Source organism: Schistocerca americana, chromosome 8 (genome assembly GCF_021461395.2).
Source record: "Schistocerca americana isolate TAMUIC-IGC-003095 chromosome 8, iqSchAmer2.1, whole genome shotgun sequence".
Classification (NCBI taxonomy): domain Eukaryota; kingdom Metazoa; phylum Arthropoda; class Insecta; order Orthoptera; family Acrididae; genus Schistocerca; species Schistocerca americana.
This window is the reverse complement of record NC_060126.1, coordinates 359298809-359323224: the sequence shown is the minus strand read 5'-3', so window position 1 is coordinate 359323224 and position 24416 is coordinate 359298809. Positions and strand designations below refer to the sequence as shown.

Genomic DNA, 24416 nt, shown 5'->3' with positions numbered 1-24416 from the left:
TGGAGATTCAATACCGAACGAGATGAAGCTAGGTTACATTAATACAATATTTAAGAAAGGGGATCGCAAAATTTGTTCAAACTATCGAGGAATTTGTGTTACAAACACATTAATGAGAATTTCTGCGAAAGTAATTAAAAACAAACTGGAAAAAAATTTTAGAACCCAAGAAGAACAATGTGGATTCACGGCTGGGAGATCATGTGTAGACCATATTTTCACATTACGACAGATTTTGGAGAAACATAGGGAAAAATCAAGAAATATAGGATTAATTTTCATAGATCTAGAAAAAGCGCATGATACTGTTCCAAGAAAATTACTTTGGAGAGCACTACATATGGCAAACATAAACCCTTCATTGATTAAAATAATACAACAGATGTATAAAGATAACATTTGCCAAGTGAAAGTTGGTAATAAATTTTCACAGAAATTTAGAACAAGCAAAGGCCTTTTACAGGGCTGTCCCATGTCACCATCATTATTTAAAATCTATATAGATATTAGCCTTAGAACATGGTCTCGTAAATGTAATAGTATGGGATTAGAAATAAGAGATGGAGTTTACCTACATCATTTATTATTTGCTGATGATCAAGTAGTCGTAGCACAAGGTGGGGAGGATGCTAACTATATGTGCAATCAACTAGCAGTAGCATACAAAACTTGGGGTTTGAAGATTAATTACCAAAAAACAGAATACTTGATTAATGATTCAGATGAGCTATACATTGAAGGAAAGAAAATCAAAAAGTTAAACACTTTCTGGTATTTGGGATCCATTTTAGAAATCGAGGGAAAATCAGAGTCAGAAATCAATAAAAGAATTAGTAGCGGACGGAGGGTCATTGGGATGCTTAACTCAGTCTTATGGAGCAGGAATGTAATGAGCAGAACTAAAAAATTAATATACAAATCCATGTTAGAGAGTGTGGTTCTATATGGAACGGAGACCTGTACAATTAACATGAAGCACATCAAAAAATTACAAGCTCTAGAGGTGGACTTTTGGAGAAGATCGGCAAGAATCTCCAGGAAAGAAAAGATAAGGAACACCGAAGTAATAAGGAGAATGGAAATAAAAGAAATAATATATGACGTAATGGATAAGAAGAAATTACAGTGGTACGGGCATGTACGACGAATGGAGAAAACCAGAATACCAAAATTAATACTGGAGTGGGAACCGGAGGGGAGAAGAAGAGGACGACCTATGACAACCTGGCTCCAAAATGTACAGCACATAATGAGAAGAATGAGCGCAGAGGAAGAGGACACATAAGATCGAAACACCTGGAGAAATATTTTGAGATTATAGTTTAAGAACGTTTATTGTTTGTATTGTAATTTCCAAGTAAATTATTATGTTGGAGATAAGCCTCTGTAATGAGGAAAAGCTCAAAATAATAAATAAATAATGTTAACAAGGACTTGTGGTGTATTTGTGCTAGAAATCTACTCTGTAGGAATCAGAATGGGTTTCGAAAAAGACGGTCGTGTGAAACCCAGCTCGCGCTATTCGTCCACGAGACTCAGAGGGCCATAGACGCGGGTTCACAGGTAGATGACGTGTTTCTTGACTTCCGCAAGGCGTTCGATACAGTTCCCCACAGTCGTTTAATGAACAAAGTAAGAGCATATGGACTATCAGACCAATTGTGTGATTGGATTGAAGAGTTCCTAGATAACAGAACGCAGCATGTCATTCTCAATGGAGAGAAGTCTTCCGAAGTAAGAGTGATTTCAGGCGTGCCGCAGGGGAGTGTCATTGGACCGTTGCCATTCACAATATACGTAAATGACCTTGTGGGTGACATCGGAAGTTCACTGAGGCTTTTTGCAGATGATGCTGTGGTGTATCGAGAGGTTGTAACAATGGAAAATTGTACTGAACTGCAGGAGGATCTGCAGCAAATTGACGCATGGTGCAGGGAATGGCAATTGAATCTCAATGTAGACAAGTGTAATGTGCTGCGAATACATAGAAAGATAGATCCCTTATCATTTAGCTACAAAATAGCAGGTCAGCAACTGGGAGCAGTTAATTCCATAAATTATCTGGGAGTACGCTTTGGGAGTGATTTAAAATGGAATGATCATATAAAGTTGATCGTCGGCAAAGCAGATGCCAGACTGAGATTCATTGGAAGAATCCTAAGGAAATGCAATCCGAAAACAAAGGAAGCAGGTTACAGTACGCTTGTTCGCCCACTGCTTGAATACTGCTCAGTAGTGTGGGATCCGTACCAGATAGGGTTGATAGAAGAGATAGAGAAGATCCAACGGAGAGCAGCGCGCTTCGTTACAGGGTCATTTAGTAATCGCGAACGCGTTACGGAGATGATAGATAAACTCCAGTGGAAGACTCTGCAGGAGAGACGCTCAGTAGCTCAGTACGGGCTTTTGTTAAAGTTTCGAGAACATACCTTCACCGAAGAGTCAAGCAGTATGTTGCTCCCTCCTACATGTATCTCGCGAAGAAACCATGAGGATAAAATCAGAGAGATAAGAGCCCACACAGAAGCGTACCGACAATCCTTCTTTCCACGAACAATAAGATACTGGAATAGAAGGGAGAACCGATAGAGGTACTCAAGGTACCCTCCGCCACACATAGTCAGGTGGCTTGCGGAGTATGGATGTAAATGTAGATGTAAAAGTATGTATCAGTGATCTAATCTGGCACGTCCACCTTTCGTGGGGACACGTGGGCATTGAAAAATGTATTCTTTTCGCAAGACAATGTCATTTTAGGAATATGAGAAGAATAATTCAGAATGTTGTAAGGACATGTGTAGTTTGTCAAAGGACGAAACCTACAAATCTGCCCACTGTAAGTGAATTGCACCCTGTTGTTCCTAACAAACCATTATGAGTAGTTTGTGTTGACATTCTAGGGCCACTATCCACTGGCAGAGGTGGCGTGAAATATATATTTGCTGTATATGACGCCAAATTTCTAAAATTGTATCCTGTAAAAACTTGCCACACCCCTCATTCAGAAAATATTTTGTTAATGTTGGCAAACCACAGATCATTGTATCCGATAATGCCACCTATTTTACTGGTCTCAAATGGAAAACGTTTCTACAAGAGCAAGGTATTAAATACATTTTTGTGCCCCGATTTAACCCTGAAAGCAGTCTTGTAGGCGTACCTTTAAAGAATTGAACAGGTTGATGAGAACTTACATTCCGAATCGCCACACTAAGTGGGCAGAATACGTTTCGACTTTTGAAGAACTCCACAATAGATTGCCACATTCAGCCACCGGTTATATTCCACTAGAAGTCATGTTTGGAAAGAATGAAATTGACAGCTGGCTGTCACCATTACCGACTGTACCAAGGCAAGTTGTACCTCACGAACAAATTATAGCTGAGACTTTAAATAATTTAATGAGGTGTGCGGAGCACCGAAAGGAGAAGCATGATAAGAAAATAAAGAAGGTAACACTGTATGATCCAGGTGACTTGGTGCTAATAAGCACTCATCCCAAGTCATCTCTGTTAGCAAAAAAGATTAAGAAATGGAAACTGGTGTATGCCGGACCCTACAAAATCATAGACATACCACATGGATGTAGCTATTCGTTGGATGACGTAGAATCTGAGAAGATCAAAGGACTCTATCCATACAAAGACTTAAAGAAGTTCGCTCAGTAGAGCAAATTTTACGGTTAGTAGTAGGTTAAGTTTACAGTGCATTTTTTGTGTGTGAATGTTCAAATTTTAATGTGACGTGTAAAGACAATGTGGCACACAGGATTTGTGCCACATTGTAGATGTTAAGGAGTAGCAGTAATTTGAAATCAATTGTAATTTGAAAGAAAAATGAACGTAGGTTTAAGAATATTTTACAAATTTCATTTTTATAAAAATGCTTTAAAAATATTATTAAAAAACGTGCAATAGCATGTAATGATGAAAGAATTTTTCATTATTGTGTCATGAATATTTTGTGAAAATTAATGTGTGTCATGAATATTTTTGAACTGTAGTAGTAATGAAACATTTGAAAGTCAATACTATAGTATACATGTTATTCCATGTAGTAATAAAAAGAAAAAAAATTGTATTGGACACACACTGACAGAAGAAATTGCAACACGAAGAAAGAGTTGTGTGACACCTTGACTGCAAAAGAAAGTTGGTACTGGTGCTTCTGCATCTGAAAGATGATGTCTGTCCAAATTTCTCACCATAAGAGTGGCACTAGCAGCGTCATTATGGGGTTACAAATTAGGTTTGTGTTGTGTACGTAGTTCTGCGCAATCAGCGGGTACACAACTTTCCCACTAGAGCGCGCCCCACTAAGCACAACAATACAGGCACAGCGCTCGTCTGTCTCCGCACTACGAGATGGCGCTGCCATAGAGAGGGACCAAATTCTGCTTCCGCCGATCCGCGTATTAATATGTAATGCAGCCAATGAGATTGCTGCTAACGTAGAACCTTTTCTCCTCGCGGATCACACTCGCGCAGTGATACAAGAATGCGCGAGGTGCTATAACGAGTGTACAGACCTCCGATTAGTCAGTCTGCATATGTCTGCACCAGTCTGTACCAGTCTGCAATTGTCCGTACCAGTCTATAGTCAAGTTTCAGCCTGCGCCTAATAAAAATACCATATTCCTGTACATAGCCATGAAGATAAATGTATGGACACTTTTGTCAAGTATCAGAGATATATGTGAGAATAAGATTAACGCACCAATACCAAAGGAACTTCAGATTGTCAATTGTAAATAGCATCCAGAACCAAGTTAAGTAATTTTTATGCTTGTTATTATTTTAATAAATGTGTGTGAAAATTAATCAAGTTCTGCTTAAAGTTGGTCACCGTCAATCTGCTACTATAAGCGTGCAAGTGGCATTTCTATCGTCTGACCTAACGGCGGAAGATAAACACGCCACGATAAGACCACGAGACATAACGCTGACACTCGCCTACTTCGTTAGAGCGACAAGTAAAATAATCTGATGGTGTGTGTATGGAAGGTCTTACAGTATGCACACCACAGTTTGCTTTCAACACACGCTGTAATGGTAGTGAGCGTTAATTATCTTTGAAATTGGCGAGTTGAAGTTAGACAAGAATGCCTTTAAGGCAACCAAGGCGTCATTATAAACGCCTCAGTGAGTTTGAAAGAGGTCGGGTAATAGCTGGATGTTCCTTCTGCAATACTGCAGAAAGACGTGGTGGGAATGTAGCCACTGTACGTGATTACTGACAGCGGTGGTCACGAGAATGCACGATCGTAAGAAGACCGCGGTTTGGACGTTCATGTGGTACTACCGAGAGCAAAAAAAATGGTTCAAATGGCTCTGAGCACTATGGGACTCAACTGCTGAGGTCATTAGTCCCCTAGAACTTAGAACTAGTTAAACCTAACTAACCTAAGGACATCACAAACATCCATGCCCGAGGCAGGATTCGAACCTGCGACCGTAGCGGTCTTGCGGTTCCAGACTGCAGCGCCTTTAACCGCACGGCCACTTCGGCCGGCTACCGAGAGCAAAGACATCGTGTTCGGCGTATGGTTCCGGCGCGTCGTCATCTGCAGCAACAAGAGGACCAGCAGCTGGCACCACAGTGACGAACGATAGCATACAAATCGGCTACTCAGTGGGCAGGTCCGTGTCAGACGCCCTCTAGTGTGCATTACACTGACTCCAAATCACCGCCATTTGAGACTTCAGTGGTGTCAAGCGAGAGATAATTGGAGAGCAGGATGGAGGTCTGTTGTGTTTTCTGATGAAAGCTGGTTCTGCATCTGTGCCCGTGATGGCCGTGTGTTGCTTCGAAGGAGGACAGCTGAGGGCGTGCAAGTAATCTGTCAGCGTGCTATACCCACTGGACCAACACCTACAGTTATGGTCTGGATGCGACTTCATGTGACAGCAGGAGCACTGAGCCGTGCGCGGCTGGCGATCATGCCGTTTATTGCTCGTCATCTTGTCTTATGGTTCTGTCGCCTTTTTTTTTAATTCGATTTACTGGCTTCACTAAGTTGCTGGTTTGCTTGCCCGTGAGTGGCAGAGCAGCGCTTATCGATAAGTGCACTGTCGTACTATCTCTGGAGCAAGTATTTCCAGGTCGTCGTCTGTCTAGAGTTCAGTCCGGGCGCAGCAGCAGTGAAGTTGGGGACGGAGCGCCAGTGAGGCACGGACTGTCAGTAGTTGCCGACCGCTGGTCACACACATGAACTATCCGACGGAAGGAGACTGGAACGGGAACGACCGCCAGTTGGTCGTTCGGCTGGTCGTTTGGTTGGTCGTCTCATTGGGCGACGTGTATTTGGTCTTTTGACCGCTGGGCCCCGTCAGTTGGTCATCTTGCCGGACGTGGATCGGTTCCTTCCTCGTGCGGATATGTCGTCGCCAATGGGAAACAGTTACCTCTGCCGATGGGTCCGAGCCAGTGTCTCCGGGTCGTCGTGTCTCCGAGCTCCGAACGGACATGGAATTGAGCAGGGTTGGAGCTACATTCAGCTTCGGACAGCCAAGACTCACACGACCGTCTCCGACACACGTAACTTGAGTGGGAACGACCTGGGTTGGTCGTTCGGTCGGCCGTCTCATCGGACGACGTGTATTTGGTCGCCGACCGCTTGTGGAAACTCTCTGTGTGTCGAATTGATTCGCCCTTCTTGTTCCGCAGTGATTGCTTTTACGATTGTTCGAGTTCTTGTACAAGTATGTTTACGTCGAATTGTGTGTAGCTTCTGTGATTTCCACTGAGCAGATGAACGCTGTCTGCGTACTGGAATAGGCAGTTGGTCCGTTGCAACAGAGGGAATTGATTAAGCTGTTGGTCGGTTCTTCAGCCGTCCCTAGGTCGTGTTGCAACCCGATTGTTTAGTGTTACGTTTGGCTACCTGTCTCACCTAAACTGTGGTTAGAGTTTCCTCCCCAGGCCGACCCTTGGAACGCTTCTGAGCACCACTGTTTCTTGTTTGCGATTGTCATTTTATTTGGTCGCAACCCCTGTGCCAGGCCTTCAGCCGTGTATTAATATAGTCTGTTTTATGTTTAGTATATGGCATTCAGCCGAACTTCATGACAACTATTTTAAGATTAGGCCTTCAGCCGTGTTTTTATTTAAAATTCTTGTTGCTCTGTTCAAAAATCGCTCTGAGCAGTATGCGGCTTAACTGCTGTGGTCATCAGTCCCCTAGAACTTAGAACTACTTAAATCTAACTAACCTAAGGACATCACACACAACCATGCCCGAGGCAGGACTCGAACCTGCGACCGTAGCGGTCGCGCGGTTCCACAATGTAGCGCCTAAAACCGCTCGGCCACTCCGGGCGGCTGTTGCTCTGTACTTACACCTTCAGACGCGTTTGTTTCAGAATATGTGGCTTTAATATGTAAATCCTTGGCTGTACGATTTCTCTTCAATTATCTTGAATTCTTGACACGGTCTTCAGCCGTGTTCTGTAAGTGCTTATCTTAAAGTTGTCTTTAATTATTCTTGAGTAGTTGTTTGGGCCTTCAGACGACGAGATACTTCAAGTTTTCTTAAAATGTTTTTCTGTTGTACTGTGTAAAAGCTTATCTTTAAAGCCTCTATTTTATTATGTAAAGAAAATTTTTTTATTGGGCTTTCAGCCGAAGAATTAGCTTGAATTTTTCTTAATATGGCCTTTAGCCGGAATTTGTAAATGCTTGGCTTTTAAAGAATTTCCTTACCTGATCTGGAATACTATTTCGGCCTTTAGCCGACAAGACATTGTAATTTTACTTAAGTAAGGCCTTCAGCCGTTACTCTAAATCCTGGTGTTTTAAAAGCAATCATTTAAACTCGGGCCCTCAGCCGTGAATTGATCTTTGTTGTTTTTAAAGAGAAAACTGTGCATTGGTTTGAGGAATAAAGTTGTGTGTGTTCTTGTATAACTAACAGTAATTGGCCTTGGCCCCTATCCACAACCTGATCCGCCCAGTCCTGCGAAACTAGATTTCAAGAACTGTTGTGGTTATGCCACGCACGCTGACTGCAAGTTTGTGCGTCAGTCTGGTGATTCGAGCTGTTGTGATACCATTCATGAACGGCATTCCAGGGGGTGTTCTCCAACAGGGTGAGGCTCGCTACCATACCACTGTTGTAACCTGACATACTCTACCAGAGTGTCGACATGTTGCCCTGCCCTGTTTGATCACCAGATCTATCTCCAATCGAGCATTTATGGGACATCACCAGACGACCTCCAGCATCACCCTCAACCAGCATTAATCGTCCCTGTATTGACATAGGATACCTGTACAACACAATGCATCCATGTTTGCATGTTGCATTGAACATTCTGGTGGCTACATCGGCTATTAATGTACCAGCATTTCACATTTTCAGTGGCTTGTCTCGCACGTACATTATCTTGTGATCTTACGACGTTAATCACCTAAATATGTTACCTAGACAATGGTAATCCCGAAATATTATTACTCTACGTTATTTTTTGGTATTTCGATTTTTTCCGTCAGTGTATATGAAGAAAGAGGGAAGGAAAGAGTACAAAAACAGACACGTAGTTGGAAGGGAAGAGAAGGTGGTGGACGAAGAGATTCTAGGTCGTGCGTTATCTGATGGACGATAGCACATACAGCAAGATTAAGAAGGAAGCAATGGATCGCAGGAAATGGAGACATAAAGGGCCTAGTCATATAGCAGAGAACTGATGATGAATCAAGTCGGTGGACCGTTGTAAGATAGAGGAGATGGCCACTTCCAGTCGGCCATGTTAGCCAGGTAGAGTACTCACTTGGTGACGTTGCCCTCCTTGTAGGAGGAGCGGTAGAAGCCGTGCAGCGCGTCGCCCAGTTTGCCCGTGTAGTTGAGGCCCAGCTGGTAGCGGGAGTCCCTCCTGAGGCGCTGCCCGCCGCCCACGTGGAACACGACGAACTGCCGGTCCGGGTCGAAGGACAGCCTCTCCACCGGCAGCTCAGTGCCCGTTCCGTCTGCAACATCATTTTACATTGACGCTGAATGGTCAGCGTCGTACGCTGCATACATTCTACTGTATTACACTGACGTGAAAAAAGTCATGGGATGGCAATATGCACATAGACAAATGTTGGTAGTATCGCGTACACAAAGTATAAAAGGGCAGTGCATTGGAGGAGCTATCAATTGTACTCGGGTGATACATGTGAAAGATTTCCGACCCGTTTAAGGCCACACTATGGAGATTAATAGACTTTGAACGGTGAATGGTAGTTTGAGCTAGACGCATAGGACGTGCCATTTTGGAAATCGTTACGGAATTCAATATTCCGAGATCCACAGTGTCAAGAATGTACCGAGAATTACAAATTTCAAGTATTACTTCTCACCATCGACAACGTAATGGCCGACTGCCTTCACTTAACGACCACGAGCAGCGGCGTTTGCCTAGTCAGTGCTAACAGGCAAACAACAACGTGTGCAATAATTGCAGAAATCAATGGGGGACATACGGAGAACGTATCCGTTAGGACAGTGTTATACCGAAGCCAAGGTAGCCCCTGAGGGCCAGCAACCCATACAACACTACAGAGGACGAGGTTGTCTATGCCCAAGACGTACCCAAAAGCACCATGGTAAAAACAGGCTATTTACATACAAGATAATGGAAACAGACATTCAGAGCACTACTTCCTGCAGGGGTAGCTCGAGCCACGGCCTGCAGGAAGTATCACTACGCCGAAATCTGACTGACTGGAGACATATTTAAGGGCTAGAAACAAGCCCGAAGTTCAGTTCACGCCTGATGCCGACCTCGTGAACTGTGACCGTCAAAGACTACGTCTTCGTCTCGGAATTGGACTGTTACTAGTGTGTGTGTTACCACGAACCTTTGTGGAAAATAAGAAGTGAACTTTTGTTGGCCTCAATTAGGAGACTTTTTTTCGCTATTGTTATCTTTCGTTTGTATGTTCAGTCATTAAACTTGGCCGGCCGGTGTGGCCGTGCGGTCTAGGCGCTTCAGTCTGGAACCGCGTGACCGCTCCGGTCGCAGGTTCGAATCCTGCCTCGGGCATGGATGTGTGTGATGTCCTCAGGTTAGTTAGGTTTAAGTAGTTCTAAGTTCAACCTTATCGGTTGGATCCTAGGCAACTGGGAAACCGTGAACTGTTCAGATGAGTGCTGATTTAAGCTGGTAAGAGCTGATGGTAGGGTCCGAGTGTGAGCAGACCCCACGAAGCTATGGACTTGAGTTCTCAATAAGGCACCTGTAGCCTGGTGGTGCTTGCATAATGGTGTGTGCTGGTTTTAAATGGAATGGTCTGGGTCCTCTGGTCCAACTGTACCGATCATTGACAGGAAACTGTTGTGTTCGGCTCCTTGAAGACAGTTGGTTTGATGGACTTCATGTTCCCAAACAACGGTCACCGGGCCACATCTGATCGCCATTGGTTTGAAGAGCGTTCTGGACAGTTCGAGGAATGATTTGGCCACCAAGATCGCCCGACTTGAATCCTGTCGAACATTTATGAGACATAATCGAGAGGTCAGTTGGTCCACAAAATCCTGCATCGGCAACGCTTTCGCACTTATGAACAGCTACAGAGGCAGCATGGTACAATATTTCTTCAGAGGACTTCCAACGACTTGTTGAGTCCACGCCACATCGACTTTCTGCACTCCACCCGACATAAAGGAAGTCCGACACAATATTAGGAGCTGTCTCATGACTTTCGTCAGTCAGTTACAATAGTATACTGGATGTCAAGCAGCTGTTATTTAACAACAAGGAGAACATTAGCCAGGAGGATTTCCGTTCTTGTAACTTTGTTCGCTACAAAGATATGAACAACAGTACGTTTTTCTTATGCGTCACCGTAGATTTTTTTATTTGGTTATCTCGATAAACTTATCTACCATTCACGTATGTAAAGCATAACACAAAATGGACTTTGATCCTCTTGTACTATCACATAGTGTAGGTACCCGGGTAACGTAATTTGCTGTAGTTGACAGGAAACAAATGGATACACAAAAGAAATGCACACCAGCCATTTACTCAACCGTCTTCAGTTGAAGGTTTGTGTGTGTACACTGCACACCAACGAAGAGATCGTGGAAATGCTGCTCATCTATGGAGCACAGTAATGCCTCAGAATTTTTCATGTGAAAATTTTTAAAGCTTTTTAAAATAAGACAAATGTTATTAAAATTCTACATCTTTGTTCCTCATGCCTACATATGTATTTATCAACATAGTCACCCTGGCGAGGAACACTTTTCTCCCAACGAGAGACTAGTTTGTTGATACCGTCGTTGTAAAATGTTCGAGTTTGTTGACGGAGCCATACCTCGCCTCTGCTTACACCGCTCTGTCACTATCAAAATGAAGTCTTTACCCTAGGGGACTGTAGGACTTATAAACGATATGTTGGCTACAGTAGAGGTAGTCCTAGATTAAAAACTGTATCATCTTTGCTTTTTTTTTATCGTGGCTGAAAGTAGGCGAAATGCTACTCAGGCAGAATAACCCCACAGAGAGCGATATCCTGGCAAGAATCCACCTGATGTTTCCTCGTCTTGTTGTGACACCTCGGGAAAAAAGAAGACAACACTATCATTGTTGACATCGCACAGAAGAAGCTGCAAAAGTTATTGTTTTCGCATCTGCAGCAGTGAATCCACACGTGAGCACACGGCAGCTTAGATTCCTAAAACCAATGAACATCGCATTCTAGCACGTCACTACTTCCATCCTTATCAAGCAAATATATACCAAGAATTGTATGAGAATGATTTCCAGAATAGAGTTCTTCACTGGCCACACCAGGAAATCTCCGCCTCCTAGAACTTCTTCTCCGATATTCTTTTTACCTATGAACGTCCCTTCAGGACAGGCAAATATGAGGAACATCCGTTACTGGTGCAGCAAAAACCTACAAAGGGTTAAGCAGGAGGAACATCAGCGTCAATGGAGCGAAAATGTATGATGCTTGGTACTACCACTGTTGGGCCTTATTTCATCACTGGTAACCTAAACGACAGCCAGTATGAGAACTCTGTCACACGAATTCTTCGTCACCTTCTGGATGAAAAGCCACTAAGAACCAGAATGTTTATATAGTACGAACAGGATAGCTGTCCACCACATTATGTCTTGCGTGCGCTTTGTGTTCTGTACCGAAGATATCTTGCCAGAAGAACTGATCGCGGAGGAATAGCGGCTAGGCCTGTTCGGTCTCCTTCGGACTTAAATACTCGGGACTTTTTTCTTTGGGAATGCATAAAAGACACTGTCTGTCACAAAAATCCAACAACTCCAGAGAACATCGCAGGAAGGTATCGTGTTTACGTGTAATTCACTTCGGGAGACAACAATGCAAGCGGCGATGAATTATTTTATCGAACGCATGGAGCAGTGCACCGCAGTCCATGGTCACCAGTTCGAGCACCTTTGAATCTTCTGTCCATTTTTGTGCTCTACAATGGATCGTAGCACTAAAAATCCTGTTAAAGATCCCCATTTTCTGCTTATTAAGTTGACTGTCATATTTATGTGGTTGATGCCTCTCTTGTAGCTAAACAACACTCTTTTGTTACATTTTTTTTCTGATTCTGGTCAGAAAGTTGTTTGGGGTGATCAAGATAAACGGGACACTCTGTATACATGGATGGGACCGCCAGCACACGTTAGCGTAATGAAAATCTATCCAGAAGAGCCCCATTAGAAATATCCACCACTAGTATTTGGCTGCCAAGACCTTTTCGTAGGTTAAATCCAAAGGCCCCTTCTTACTGTCTTGTGTTACACAAGGAGGTGGTTCGACGATAGTATGGTGAGTATAGAGTACCGGCCTCCCTGGCGTTGCAGATATCGTTTCCGTTCCCTCCTTTCCTTTCAAATCTTACCCATCATTATCACCGCAAACCCAACAAAATACATTACAAGCATTGCCCACAGACAATCACACACGACTGATGCATACTTGAGACTGTATGCTACGGAAAGAACAAGAATGGTATCTCTATCTCCCACCTAGACGCAGGAAAATAGTTTATGCGGTTTGAACTATACATTTATTTATTATCCTGACGTCTAGGGCCATCAGGTCTCCCTTATATCTAACCAGGTACTTCACATATTTTGCATTACAGTTGTTGTTGTACAACATTATAAAACATTTTTTAATTAATGCAGTCTACAAAAACAAATATATATATTATTTGCACTGCTAGTTTCAGACATTGCCCATTTTCAAGTGCATCTATAGTAACAGATGTGGACACATCGTTGTCAGATTGCTAAAATATCGTGTGCCATGCGTATTTGTGGACATTAGAGAGTCGTCAACGATCATCTTATGAAATATTAGGTGCATGACATGCAAAGTTCTTTCGAGAACGATAACATTACAACCTTATTAAAATGCCACATATACCACGAGCAGCAGGGAAACGAACCACGTAATGTTTACTACGTATCTCACAATGTGAACCTATTCAAATGACTGTCGCATAAAGTGCAAATAAAGTAATTTAAAACACAGCCTGGTGCATCATGTCATTTAAAAAAAATACCGTTTATAATAGTTCATGGGATGTAGACGAATAATGACAAATAACACGCAGGCAGATTTAAATTATAAGGGCTAACAGCAATGGATGTAGGTGGAAGAGTGGAAAAGGGAGGGTAAGAGGAACGTGATAAAATACAGCGATAAAATACAATGAATGAAATTAGGGGAAAAGAAAGTGACGTGACTGATTGGGAAATTTGGAGAGAACGTTGCATAAATGGAATATGATAGGAGATTTCGCTTTAATGTTTGATAGAGCGAAAATGGACGTACGCAGTAATTTTTGTGCAGACGTAATGAGGCTGACAGGAGGAAATGCTTACTCCTAAAAGTAAAAGAACATTTAATTTATGTAGAGTCCAGAGGCAGCTTGTTCCGAGAAGAACAGCAACAACAGAGAAGGTGTTCGCAAATGTTTTTGTTTTACGGATGGGCAAAGGTAGGGTACTAGATAAGCGAGACTTTTTGTTTCGATTATATAAGATGACAGGTACTGAAACCCTGACGTGAGGTACTGGGGCGTATGTATACTAAGGAGCCGATGAAGTAAGCATAGCGTATCGTAGTAATGTAACTTGTCTGGTAGTAACCAACCCAATTGGACGAAAGAAGCGCTGGCGTGCTCAAATAGACGGGTGCTGCAGATGTAAAACACACGAGCAATCGTGGCTAGTTCTAACCGTCTAGTCTTCTCGCTACTCGTGTCCTATCTGATTCTTCGCAATAGTGGAGGTTCAGTAAAACGAATTTACGTTCCGCATCCTGTGGAACTTTTCAGGGTATAGAGGCAGTGGGAAGTCTCTCAGCATGTGGAGGCAGTATATTTCTGCTGCCCAGATGAAATGCTGTTCCAATGTTACATTCAAGTTATTGACTGTTTTAGAGAAGGTACCGGAATACCATCGCCAAGAATGTGAGGCAATGGTTCGAGAAACTTAGAGATCGTTAATTTCTGATGGGATAACTAAAATTACTGGAACTCCTTCGCATTTAGTTTAAGTCCCACGATTTTCGCCCATCTTACCACTGATGGCTTATCATCATTCGTCTGGACGATCGCAGTATTGTCTTTAGTACTGCCACTTAGGTAAAGCTGATAGTAACATATAAACGATACTTGCAGGGGGGGGGGGGGGGGGCAGAACCGACGAGATACTGAATGCTACGACCATTCCAAGTGATGACTGTAGGCTGTCAAGTTTTTTATACAGATGAACTTCATTGAGTCATCTATTACATCACTGGCCAGCTTCGGTCAGTGGCCATTTTAAAATACTATTGCGTCGGTGAAATCAGAATCATATTAAAAAGCCATTTAGTGCAACGTGGAACTGTTTTTATGTGTGTCACTCATATGACGCTCATTTCAGCGACTGCATCTGGAACTGGTCATAGGCCTAAACAGGCCAGTAATGTAAATTTCAGCTGTATAAAATACTGACAGCGTGCGGTGGACTGTTAAAACGGTTTTAGCATTCAGAAGTTACGTCAAGGATGTGGACTCATAAATGAAGACACAACGAGGTACCATTTCACGCATAAGGGCTAACAATAGTGGGATCAATACTGACCCTGTGAGGTTTCTGAGAGAAAATGCCTCCGGGTAGACTTTTCGTTCACGTAGACAATACGTTGCTGTACGATTTTCAAGTAGTTTTCAGACCACTTCAGCATTATCTGAAAATTTTAGCTGTCGCATTTTTCTTAGCAGTATGTCAAATTTGGCATTATTAACTAAGTGGATAGTTAAGTAGTATGGTGACTATTGCGGACTATAGGTCATTACTGCGTTGGTGTCGACTAATGATGAAGAAAAAAAGAAATCATTCCGTTCATCAGTCGATACCTGAAAAAATATTTTGATTTTTGCTTTTCCGATACTCAGTCTGCGGAGAACATAGAAAAGATAGGAAACGTGAAAGAACGAGCTTAATTAAGCACTGGGTGTTAGTTGCACAGGTATGGGAACCGCCAGCTGTACTCACTCTCGACTGCTGAAAGTTGCGTCAGGCGAACGGAACTCTCGTCGATTAGGAGCTCCTCCGAGTGCAGGGTCACGTTATCGGCGTCCTCCATGCATTCCATCAGGACGACCACGCTGCCGTGGAACGTGAAGTTGCCCACTGGATCAGCAGCCCTGCAGGGTAAGAGACGGAATGTCAGTAAAGTATGTCAGTACATAAATACAGTCTGGCCGAGCACTGATCACAAACTGCCTAGACTGCCTACAGGCAAAGGAAAACTTCTCTTCTGTACTAAGTGATGTTCACAATCACAGCACCAGAGCGCTTGCCCAGAGCCCAGCTCTCCTTCATCTGCAAATGAATTCGACTTAAACCTCAATAATGTATTCTTATTCTATATTTTGATGTACAGCAATCAGTTCATTATTAAATTATTCATCTCAAAGGAATTATCCGGATGGAAAGGAAATCGGTAGGTGTGACGTACATGGAAAGACAAACAAACGATTAGAGTTTCAGAAAAATTAGATCATATATTCAAGAGAGAGTTTCACAAGTTGAGCAAGTCGAGAAAAGGTTGGTCCACCTCTGGCCCTGTAAGCAGTTATTTGGCTTGGCACTGACATATTTGTTGGATGTCCTCCTGAGGGATATCGTGCTGCCAAATTCTACCCAATTGGCGCATTAGATCGTCAAAATACCTAGATGACTGGAGGGCTCTGCCCATAATGCTCCAAACGTGCCCAATTGTGGAGCGACCCGGTGATATTGCTGACCAAGGTAGAGCTTGGAAAGAGCGAAAAGCAGAAGAAACTCTCGTCGTGTGCGGAAGGGCATAGTCTTTTTAAAATGTAAGCCTAGGAAGGCTTCTCATGAAGGACAACATAACGGGGAGCAGAATATCGTCAACATACCGCCCTACCGTAACGGTACCACGGATGGCAACCACAAGGGTCCTGCTCTGAAGTGAAATAGCACTGCAGACTCTTCCTGGTTTTCGGGCCGTATGGCAGGTGACAGTCAAGTTGGAATCCCTCGCTGCCTGAGACGTCTCTGAACATTTCTTCGCTGGTCATCACGGCCTGGAACGTCACTAAATGGAGTAGAATTGCCTTCAGTGATGGCTCCCACTTCTAATGAGACTCAATGATCAGCGAGAACGTGTCTGTAGTCGTCCCGGACACTAGTGGGATACCAACCTGCCACTCACCATGTAGCCTGACAACCAAGAGTGATGGTCTGGAGTGCCATTTCTTTTCATAGCAGGACCCTTTGGCGGTCATCCATGGAACTCTTACACTACAGTGGTACGACGACAATATCTACGTCCTGTTTTGTTGCCCTTCATGGCAAGTCATCCTGGGCTTACATTTCTGCAAAATAATGCCCACCCGCACACTGTGAGAGTTTCTACTACTTGTCTTCGTGCTTTCCAAACCCTACCTTGACTAGAAAGGTCACCAAATCTCTCCCGAACTGATAATGTTTGGAGCATAATTGGCAGGGCCCTCCAAGCATCTAGATATTTGGACGTCCTGATGTGCCAATTGGAAAGAATTTGGCACTATATCCCTCAGGAGAACATCCAACAACTCTATCAATCAATGCCAAGCCGAATAACTGCTTTCACAAGAGTCAGAGGTGGAAAAATGCGTTATTGACTAGCACAATTTGTGAAGCTCTTTCTGTTGAATAAATCATCCACTTTTTCTGAAATTATAATCACTTGTTTGTCCGTATATGTACGTCACATCTACTCTTTTCGTCCCATTCGGGTAATTTCTTCCTGTTGCGCGTCTTTCTAAAGCGTGTAGAACGCGAAATATTTACAACTGTTACTCGGGCAACAACAAAAACTGCATAAAATGGAAATTGCTTAAAGGGGTCTCTAGTGTGCATTCGTGCATGCGGTTCTAAAATCTGTCATTAGAGGGAAGTACCGACCAATAATTATCTTGTGCTCCTAGTACATCACACTGCAGATACAACAGTCTTTCCCACGACGCTTCAGCATAGCTATTTACCACTGTGATTATGAAGGAATCGAAAAAAGCAATATGTGTAGCAATCGCCCTTCGAGTTGTAAGGGGAAGGATAGTCTTTCCATAAAGTGGTGGTTCTGTAATAAAATTACAGAGGAATTTACGACGAGGTAGAAGCATCAGAAATTGTAACTGTTTAGATTACGAGGAACTACACATGTCGTCCCACGCTAAGAGAATCAGTGCTCAACAGCACTAATGCTTTGTCAAAAGAGAGAAAATGTTTCGGGTATCCTGCAGAGGCAGTTCTGCTGTGATACGGTTAATAGGTGTATCACATTGTGGGAGCGCAATGGTGCGGGAACTGGGAACGTAGTCAAAAAAATTGTTCAAATGACTCTGAGCACTATGGGACTTAACGGCTGAGGTCATCAGTCCCCTAGAACTTAGAACTACTTAAACATAACTAACCTAAGGACATCATACACATCCAAGCCTGAGGCAGGATTCGAACCTGCGACCGTAGCAGTCTTGCGGTTCCAGACTGTAGCGCCTAAAACCGCTCGGCCACACCGGCTGGCAGGGAACGTAGTCCAGAGTTGAAGTACGCGGGACAGTACGATTATAGTGGGGAGAAAGTCTAAATTGCGTACAGATTCACAGAGAAATTCTGGCGATATGTGGACCAAATGCCGTCCAATCGTCGTCAAATGGTACCAAAAATTTGACCTAGATTTCTTGAGTGATTCTGATAAGGAAGAAATTCAAATACATGTCAACTGAGGAGACGCTGAGGCGTGAACTGCATGCATTTAGTTCTTAGTAATATTCAGCATGCGTCCTGTTTTGTTGGCCAAGTCATAAACCTACTGCAGATGGTTATTAATGGAATATATAGCTCGGGTTCGATTTTCTGCAGTGCCCCTCGCATGTAACTGAAATTCACCCTCATACATATGGTAGTTGGAGGTTAAGTGTGAGGGAAACATTTGCATCTAGGAAAATGACAGTGGCCCAAAAACCGATCCTTGAGGGACATCAGATGTTATGTGCCTCCATTTCATCTTCTGTGATTCTTTTAAGATACGATGTTCGTATCCTATAAGACATGATGAAAAGGTTTTCTGAGGCACGGCGCAGGATGCAATGTTTTGGTTTTTGAAAATAGTAGATAGCAATCAAGACTGTGGAACGGTTTGTTGATATGGAGAAAGTTCTGTACAACATCCTGTTGTCAATGTCTAGTTAACATCATACCGTGTTTAATTAACTGATACTACGCTATACATTCTAGCTTGTCCTTTGACACACGAGGAAGAGAGTCTACAGTCAAAGAGGCTACGTCTTAAAATTTCGAGAGAGTACGTTTCCAACCTTGTCATAAAACATTGAACATTACACGTAATGATCGGGACGGAGCAGTTAAAGAAGTTCAGGCTTACACAGAGACCAACCGAATGTGGTTGTTAGCAGCGAACAAAAAAAGGGTAAAATGTTACTAGTGCCCTCACCACACTTCATCACACGTTGTACAAAGGGTTTAGAAATTCAAAAGTGGATGTTGAATTTGGGGCGTTATAATCAATACGGTGAACACATCGTGCAGCAAATGAGCTGTTCGGAAAGGGCATGCGCTTTACTCGGAAATAGCACATACACACACACACACACACACACACACACACACACACACACACAAACACGCGACGGCCACACGTAATGTGAGCCTCACAGAACCGCTGTACCTGTCATTTCCGATGGTCAGAAAGAGCAACAGGTTGGTGTTGATATCCACTGCAGTGCGTCCGGCTTTATCCAGAGGGAAGGCAAGATCGACCAGCGCTTGGTGTATCCTTACACATTCTCTCTATTTCTCTCTCTCTCTCTCTCTCGCTCTCCCCATCCCCTCTCATTCTCTTTCTATTACCCTCTGTTTCTCTCTCTCTCCCCCCCCCCCCTCTCTCTCTCTCTCTCTCTCTCTCTCTCTCTCTCTCTCACACACACACACACACACACAAATACATACATGGGGCACTAGTGGATTGGGAGAATAAACCGCGCCTAGAACCTGCAATTTGATACGTTACAGTGGACAGTATAGTAGTTTGGAGACATCGCTGGACTGGCCGAACTTTCCAAGTTTACAGAGTTCTTTTCTTTTTTTCATGTATTTTACAATATTTTTCAAAGAGATCCATTCCATCTGATGTGGTCGAGTGCCAGAGCTCTTTGTATTCACCGTAAATTGTATGTGAATCTGTTGTATCATTCGTAAGGTAGTCTCCCGCATGGAATCTGACACTAGAATAGGTAGTGTTTACTATGGACCTACTTAGATGACCCAGATTCTTCTTCCTTTAGACTAAGAATTAAACAAGTACCGGTGACTAGGGAGGGAGTAACCATATTTGCTCTACTTTTATCTTCTTCCTCTTCTTTCTCAGAGTTTGTTCCCCATCACAGCGGGGTCCGCCTTACTGGCTGTCTCCTCTTAGAGGGATATTGTGGTAGAACAGTGTAGAGATTTGCTATCTGGATTTCTCTATGGGGAGAATCTGATTTCTCTTTGTATCATTAAAATGACTAAGATTCTTCCTTCTATCGCAGATTATAACATGTATAACATGTTATTCTTAGGCATCTTTTAATAGTTTTGTGTATTTCTCTGTAAAGTGTCTGGTACTGCTGGAAAAGCAGTAAATGAAATAATTTTTCAGTTTCATGAGATATTTTACGTACCTTATGATCCTGCAGGATGGTCAAAATTGAAACGCGGCAATAAATGATAATAAAACAAAATAACTCAGCCTGAGTTTCATGTGAGGTTATCTTGCGTGCTCGCAAGTGGCTCCCTCGCGACAGATGTTGAGGTCGAGTAGGGACACACATCGAACGAATAGTATTGATATCTTACTCATGAATGAAGGCCATTAAAAAAAAAAAAAAAAAAAAAGCTCCTAAGACCCAGTTTTATAAAGGTGTTTAAATTGAATTCTCCCGACTAATCAAGTTTATACTGGCTGATTGCTTTGCTAAGACAAGATTTTCTAAAACGGTTTTCTAATATCATGTTTTGGTTTTTATCATAAAAAAACCTATTTTTTTAATTATACCCTTCTTACTTACATCTTGTCATGTACTTACACTACCTGAAAAATACGTGAAGCAACCAGAAGGGCCATTCATCGGCAATACATGCTTCTCGCTCACGGCAGGAACGTAGCCGCTTGTGTGTGTGGCGTTAATCGCAGACTACGAATGGGACGCCAGTTTCCTAGACGGTTATTGTTAGTCTCCCACCAATTGTGTAGGATGACATAGAATTAACTGTACCTCGATGGTAATCGCAGTTGTGAAGGGGTTACGATGTGCTTGGTGCACGATATGGCCGATCAGATGTGGTCGATTAGGACCTCGATGACGAGTACCATTACCCCCAGGTCCCCATGCAGTCCATTGCCCCACAAATCTGGACATTGCACGATTCAACCAAGAGGCCAAATGAAGATCCACAAAGAGGGGCCTTTGAAACTCTGTTGTTGACAATGCTGTTTCGTAGGTGAATGCAACACGTCTGTGTCTTTCACAGCGATCACTCAATATCTGACGCTCTTCACGCCCTGTATATAACCTAACACACCTGGTACTTGTAATAACATTCAATATGAACAACAGTAGTGCACTCTGTTGGCCGTTGTACGTGTCACAGAGTACTGCAACTTCAAAGATTCACATACCCGACGACAGTGTGTACGTGTACGAAGTTACATTGCCGTACGACCATATCTTTGAGAGGTTCACTTTTTTGTCATGCAGTGTATGTAACACACTGTTCAGTCGACATGATGTTGCGCAAGGTATCTACGTCTATTACATAAACTCTGCGCACATCTTTTAGCACTGCAGTATTAGATCTCTAAAATCAACAAACCCCTTGCTAAAATTTATTTTTAGGAAGCATTTCTGTAGTATCCTGTTATTAGTACATCATATAAAACGCCTTAACACTTGATATTGTACCACACAGTTACATTCTTGTCATGTGCGTACCAATGTCAAGAATGTAATTATGTGACGCAATGCTATGTATTAAGCCTTTATATTTTATATGATCCACTGATGATGGGCTAAGGCCGAAACGCGTCACAAAATAAAAATTGCTAACGAGAAGTGATTTGTTGATTTCAGTGACCCAATAAAGCACATGCTCAAAACTCTATTCACTCTTTCATCTTGTTAAGTTATTAATTATGTCTTTCTGTCTGTTGGTGTGTTTCCTTAAACGCTTTTTCAAGTTTGAAGTATTTCCAATAGACTTCGAGTTTTTCAAACAGATTTGATTTCGCACGTCACTTCATTTTTACAGATCCCGGCGGAGGTTCGAATCCTCCCTCGGGCATGGGTGTGTGTGTGTTTGTCCTTAGGATAATTTAGGTTAAGTAGTGTGTAAGCTTAGGGACTGATGACCTTAGCAGTTAAGTCCCATAAGATTTCACACACATTTCAACCTTTTTTTTCTACAGTTAATCAGAATACTACCAAGTTTCTGTTTTGTTAGCTTCTATTCTCTTTGCTGATTCAGAAACCCGTGAATTTAAACTGTTTTAAACAACAATACAAAAAGAGGCAAATGAATATACGCGTGGAAAAAGTGGATTCCAAATGAACGAACTACATACGTAACATTGCCAAAATTAGCGAAATACCGCAGATACTTTCGTACTATTACGCTGTCACCCACAAGCACACAGCTCGTTCAATTGTTGGCCTGCTGGCGCTTGCGCGTTTAATTGTAGAAAATGTAACTTAGTCACTGGACCAAAGTTTTGGGTAAATAATAAATATCTAATAAATCATTACTACGATCTCTCAATGCGATACTCACTATAAAGTACTTACATGAGTAAAGGTATCAGTTGAAAAGCATAAATTAATAAGTTTGGGGATCGAGGTAAAGCACTCAATATCAAGTTTCTGTGTTAAGTCCTGGTTTACCAATCCATACCGTGCGTATCTGCATGCGTCGCTGTCATTCATAATGTTCTTTACAAAGTCACTTTCAATTCGGTGCTTAGATGGAAGTAACTTTAATAAACTTGATACGCATCTACTTGTATTTTCACTCCTTTCTACGACTATGCTGTACTCTACCATGGGAGACTAACTCGATACTTCACCGGAGACAAACGCTTCCTACACACGATGAGCGTTCAATAAGTATGCAACACATTTTTTCCCGCCCAATCTAGGTTGACAAAAAGGGGGAATTCGTTTTGGGGCATCGTGGAATTTGCACCTGGCGATGAACAAAAGCACGGTGAGTCGTTGTGCGAGGCGTCTGTTATCATCGCAGAAAGGTTGCGCAAACGTATCCCATTTCTCGCTGCTGGCCGGCTGCACAGCTCCGACTATTGCAGTGTTGGAACGTGCGAACAGTCTCACTCGAGGTTATCGACGGATTAGTCAAACACCTCGATGCACAACTGGACGTCTCTGTTGGTAGTACTGACACACTGGTGCACCAGTTAGGGTAGTCAAGGTTGTCTGCCCGCTGGGTTTCTCGCCGCCTAACAGAAGACCATAGAGATCAGCGAAATTGCTTGTGCGTTACGAGGTTGATTGTCACAATTTTTTGTCAGACTTCGTCACAAGCGATGAAACATGGATTTATCGCTTCGAACCGAAAACAAAAGGACAATCCATAGAGTGGCGCTACACCACTTCTCCTCCGCAGAAAAGGTATTCAAAACCACACCCTCAGCCGGTGTCTGGGTTATTCTGGTGCAACGATCAACTTGGAAGTTTATTGTGCTACCCTCAGGAAATTGAAGGAACGACTTCAGCGTGTTCGTCGCCACAAAAATGCAAACGAGCTTCTCCTTCTCCATGACAACGCATGACCTCACACAAGTCATTGTAACCGAGAGCAGCTCATAAAACTTCATTGCGTGTTTCTTCTTCATCCACCCTAATGCCGGATCTCGCACCTTCCAACTTCCATCTGTTTGACCCAGTGAATGACGCACTCTGCTGGAAGCACTACGTGGATGGAATGTTTTCAGAAAAAAATGTGTTACTTATTGAAAGGGCCTCGCCCATGCTTATTCTAAAGGCTAATGCCTTATTGATGCAACTACACTCTTTTGTCATTTACTGTTCGTTTAAGTTCCATGTAATTGCCACATTCTAAAAAAATGGCTCTGAGCACTATGCGACTTAACTTCTGAGGTCATCAGTCGCCTAGAACTTAGAACTAATTAAACCTAACTAACCTAAGGACAACACACACATCCATGCCCGAGGCAGGATTCGAATCTGTGATCGGAGCGGTCGCTCGGCTCCAGACGCCACATTCTAAACTCTCCTCGATATAACCCAAATAATTCTTCCTAGGCCATCCTCTGGCCTCCCTCTTCAGGTTTTTCCTGTCTCTTTACCTTCAAGAATATTAAGGATGGAACCGTTGTGTCTGATGACATATCCAATATATTTTATTTTTCTCTTTTCCATTTCCTTTAATAACCTTCTTTCTTCATTGACTTCCATTAAGACAGATGTCTTTTTCTTTTCTTTTCGTCCAGTCCGCCCTCCTCATTTTTCACCATATCCAAATTTCAGCAGCTTAAAGGCGATTCCTATCCAATTAACCCTTCAGTAGATCTGTGTACACCATACAAATGATTCTGCAAAAGATTTCCTGACATCTATATTCATACTGCTGCTGGTTCAAACTGTTGTTGGTTAAAATGTTTTTCTCAATCATAGACGTCTTTTTGCCAGTGCAGCCATATTCTTCACTTCCATGTTGCACCTATTGTCCTCTGTTGTTATACTACCAAGAAAACAAAATAGTTTAACCTGATTAAAACTGACACATCAGTTTTTGTATTGGTTTTGATTTCTTCCACATTTTTCCATATTACCATTACTTTCGTTCTTCGTT

The 24416-nt window shown here is 42.7% G+C and overlaps 1 protein-coding gene across 1 annotated transcript in view; it reads right to left on the bottom strand.

Annotated features, from left to right (window-relative positions):
* LOC124545850 (aminopeptidase N-like) overlaps positions 1-24416 on the bottom strand; it is a 296523-nt gene that overhangs the window by 253037 nt on the left and 19070 nt on the right. Inside the window, exons 2-3 of the mRNA XM_047124807.1 lie at positions 15513-15664; positions 8769-8964 (exon numbers count right to left, since the gene is read on the bottom strand). Coding sequence (XP_046980763.1) covers positions 8769-8964; positions 15513-15664 — 348 coding nt within the window. The remainder of the gene's footprint in view (positions 1-8768; positions 8965-15512; positions 15665-24416) is intronic.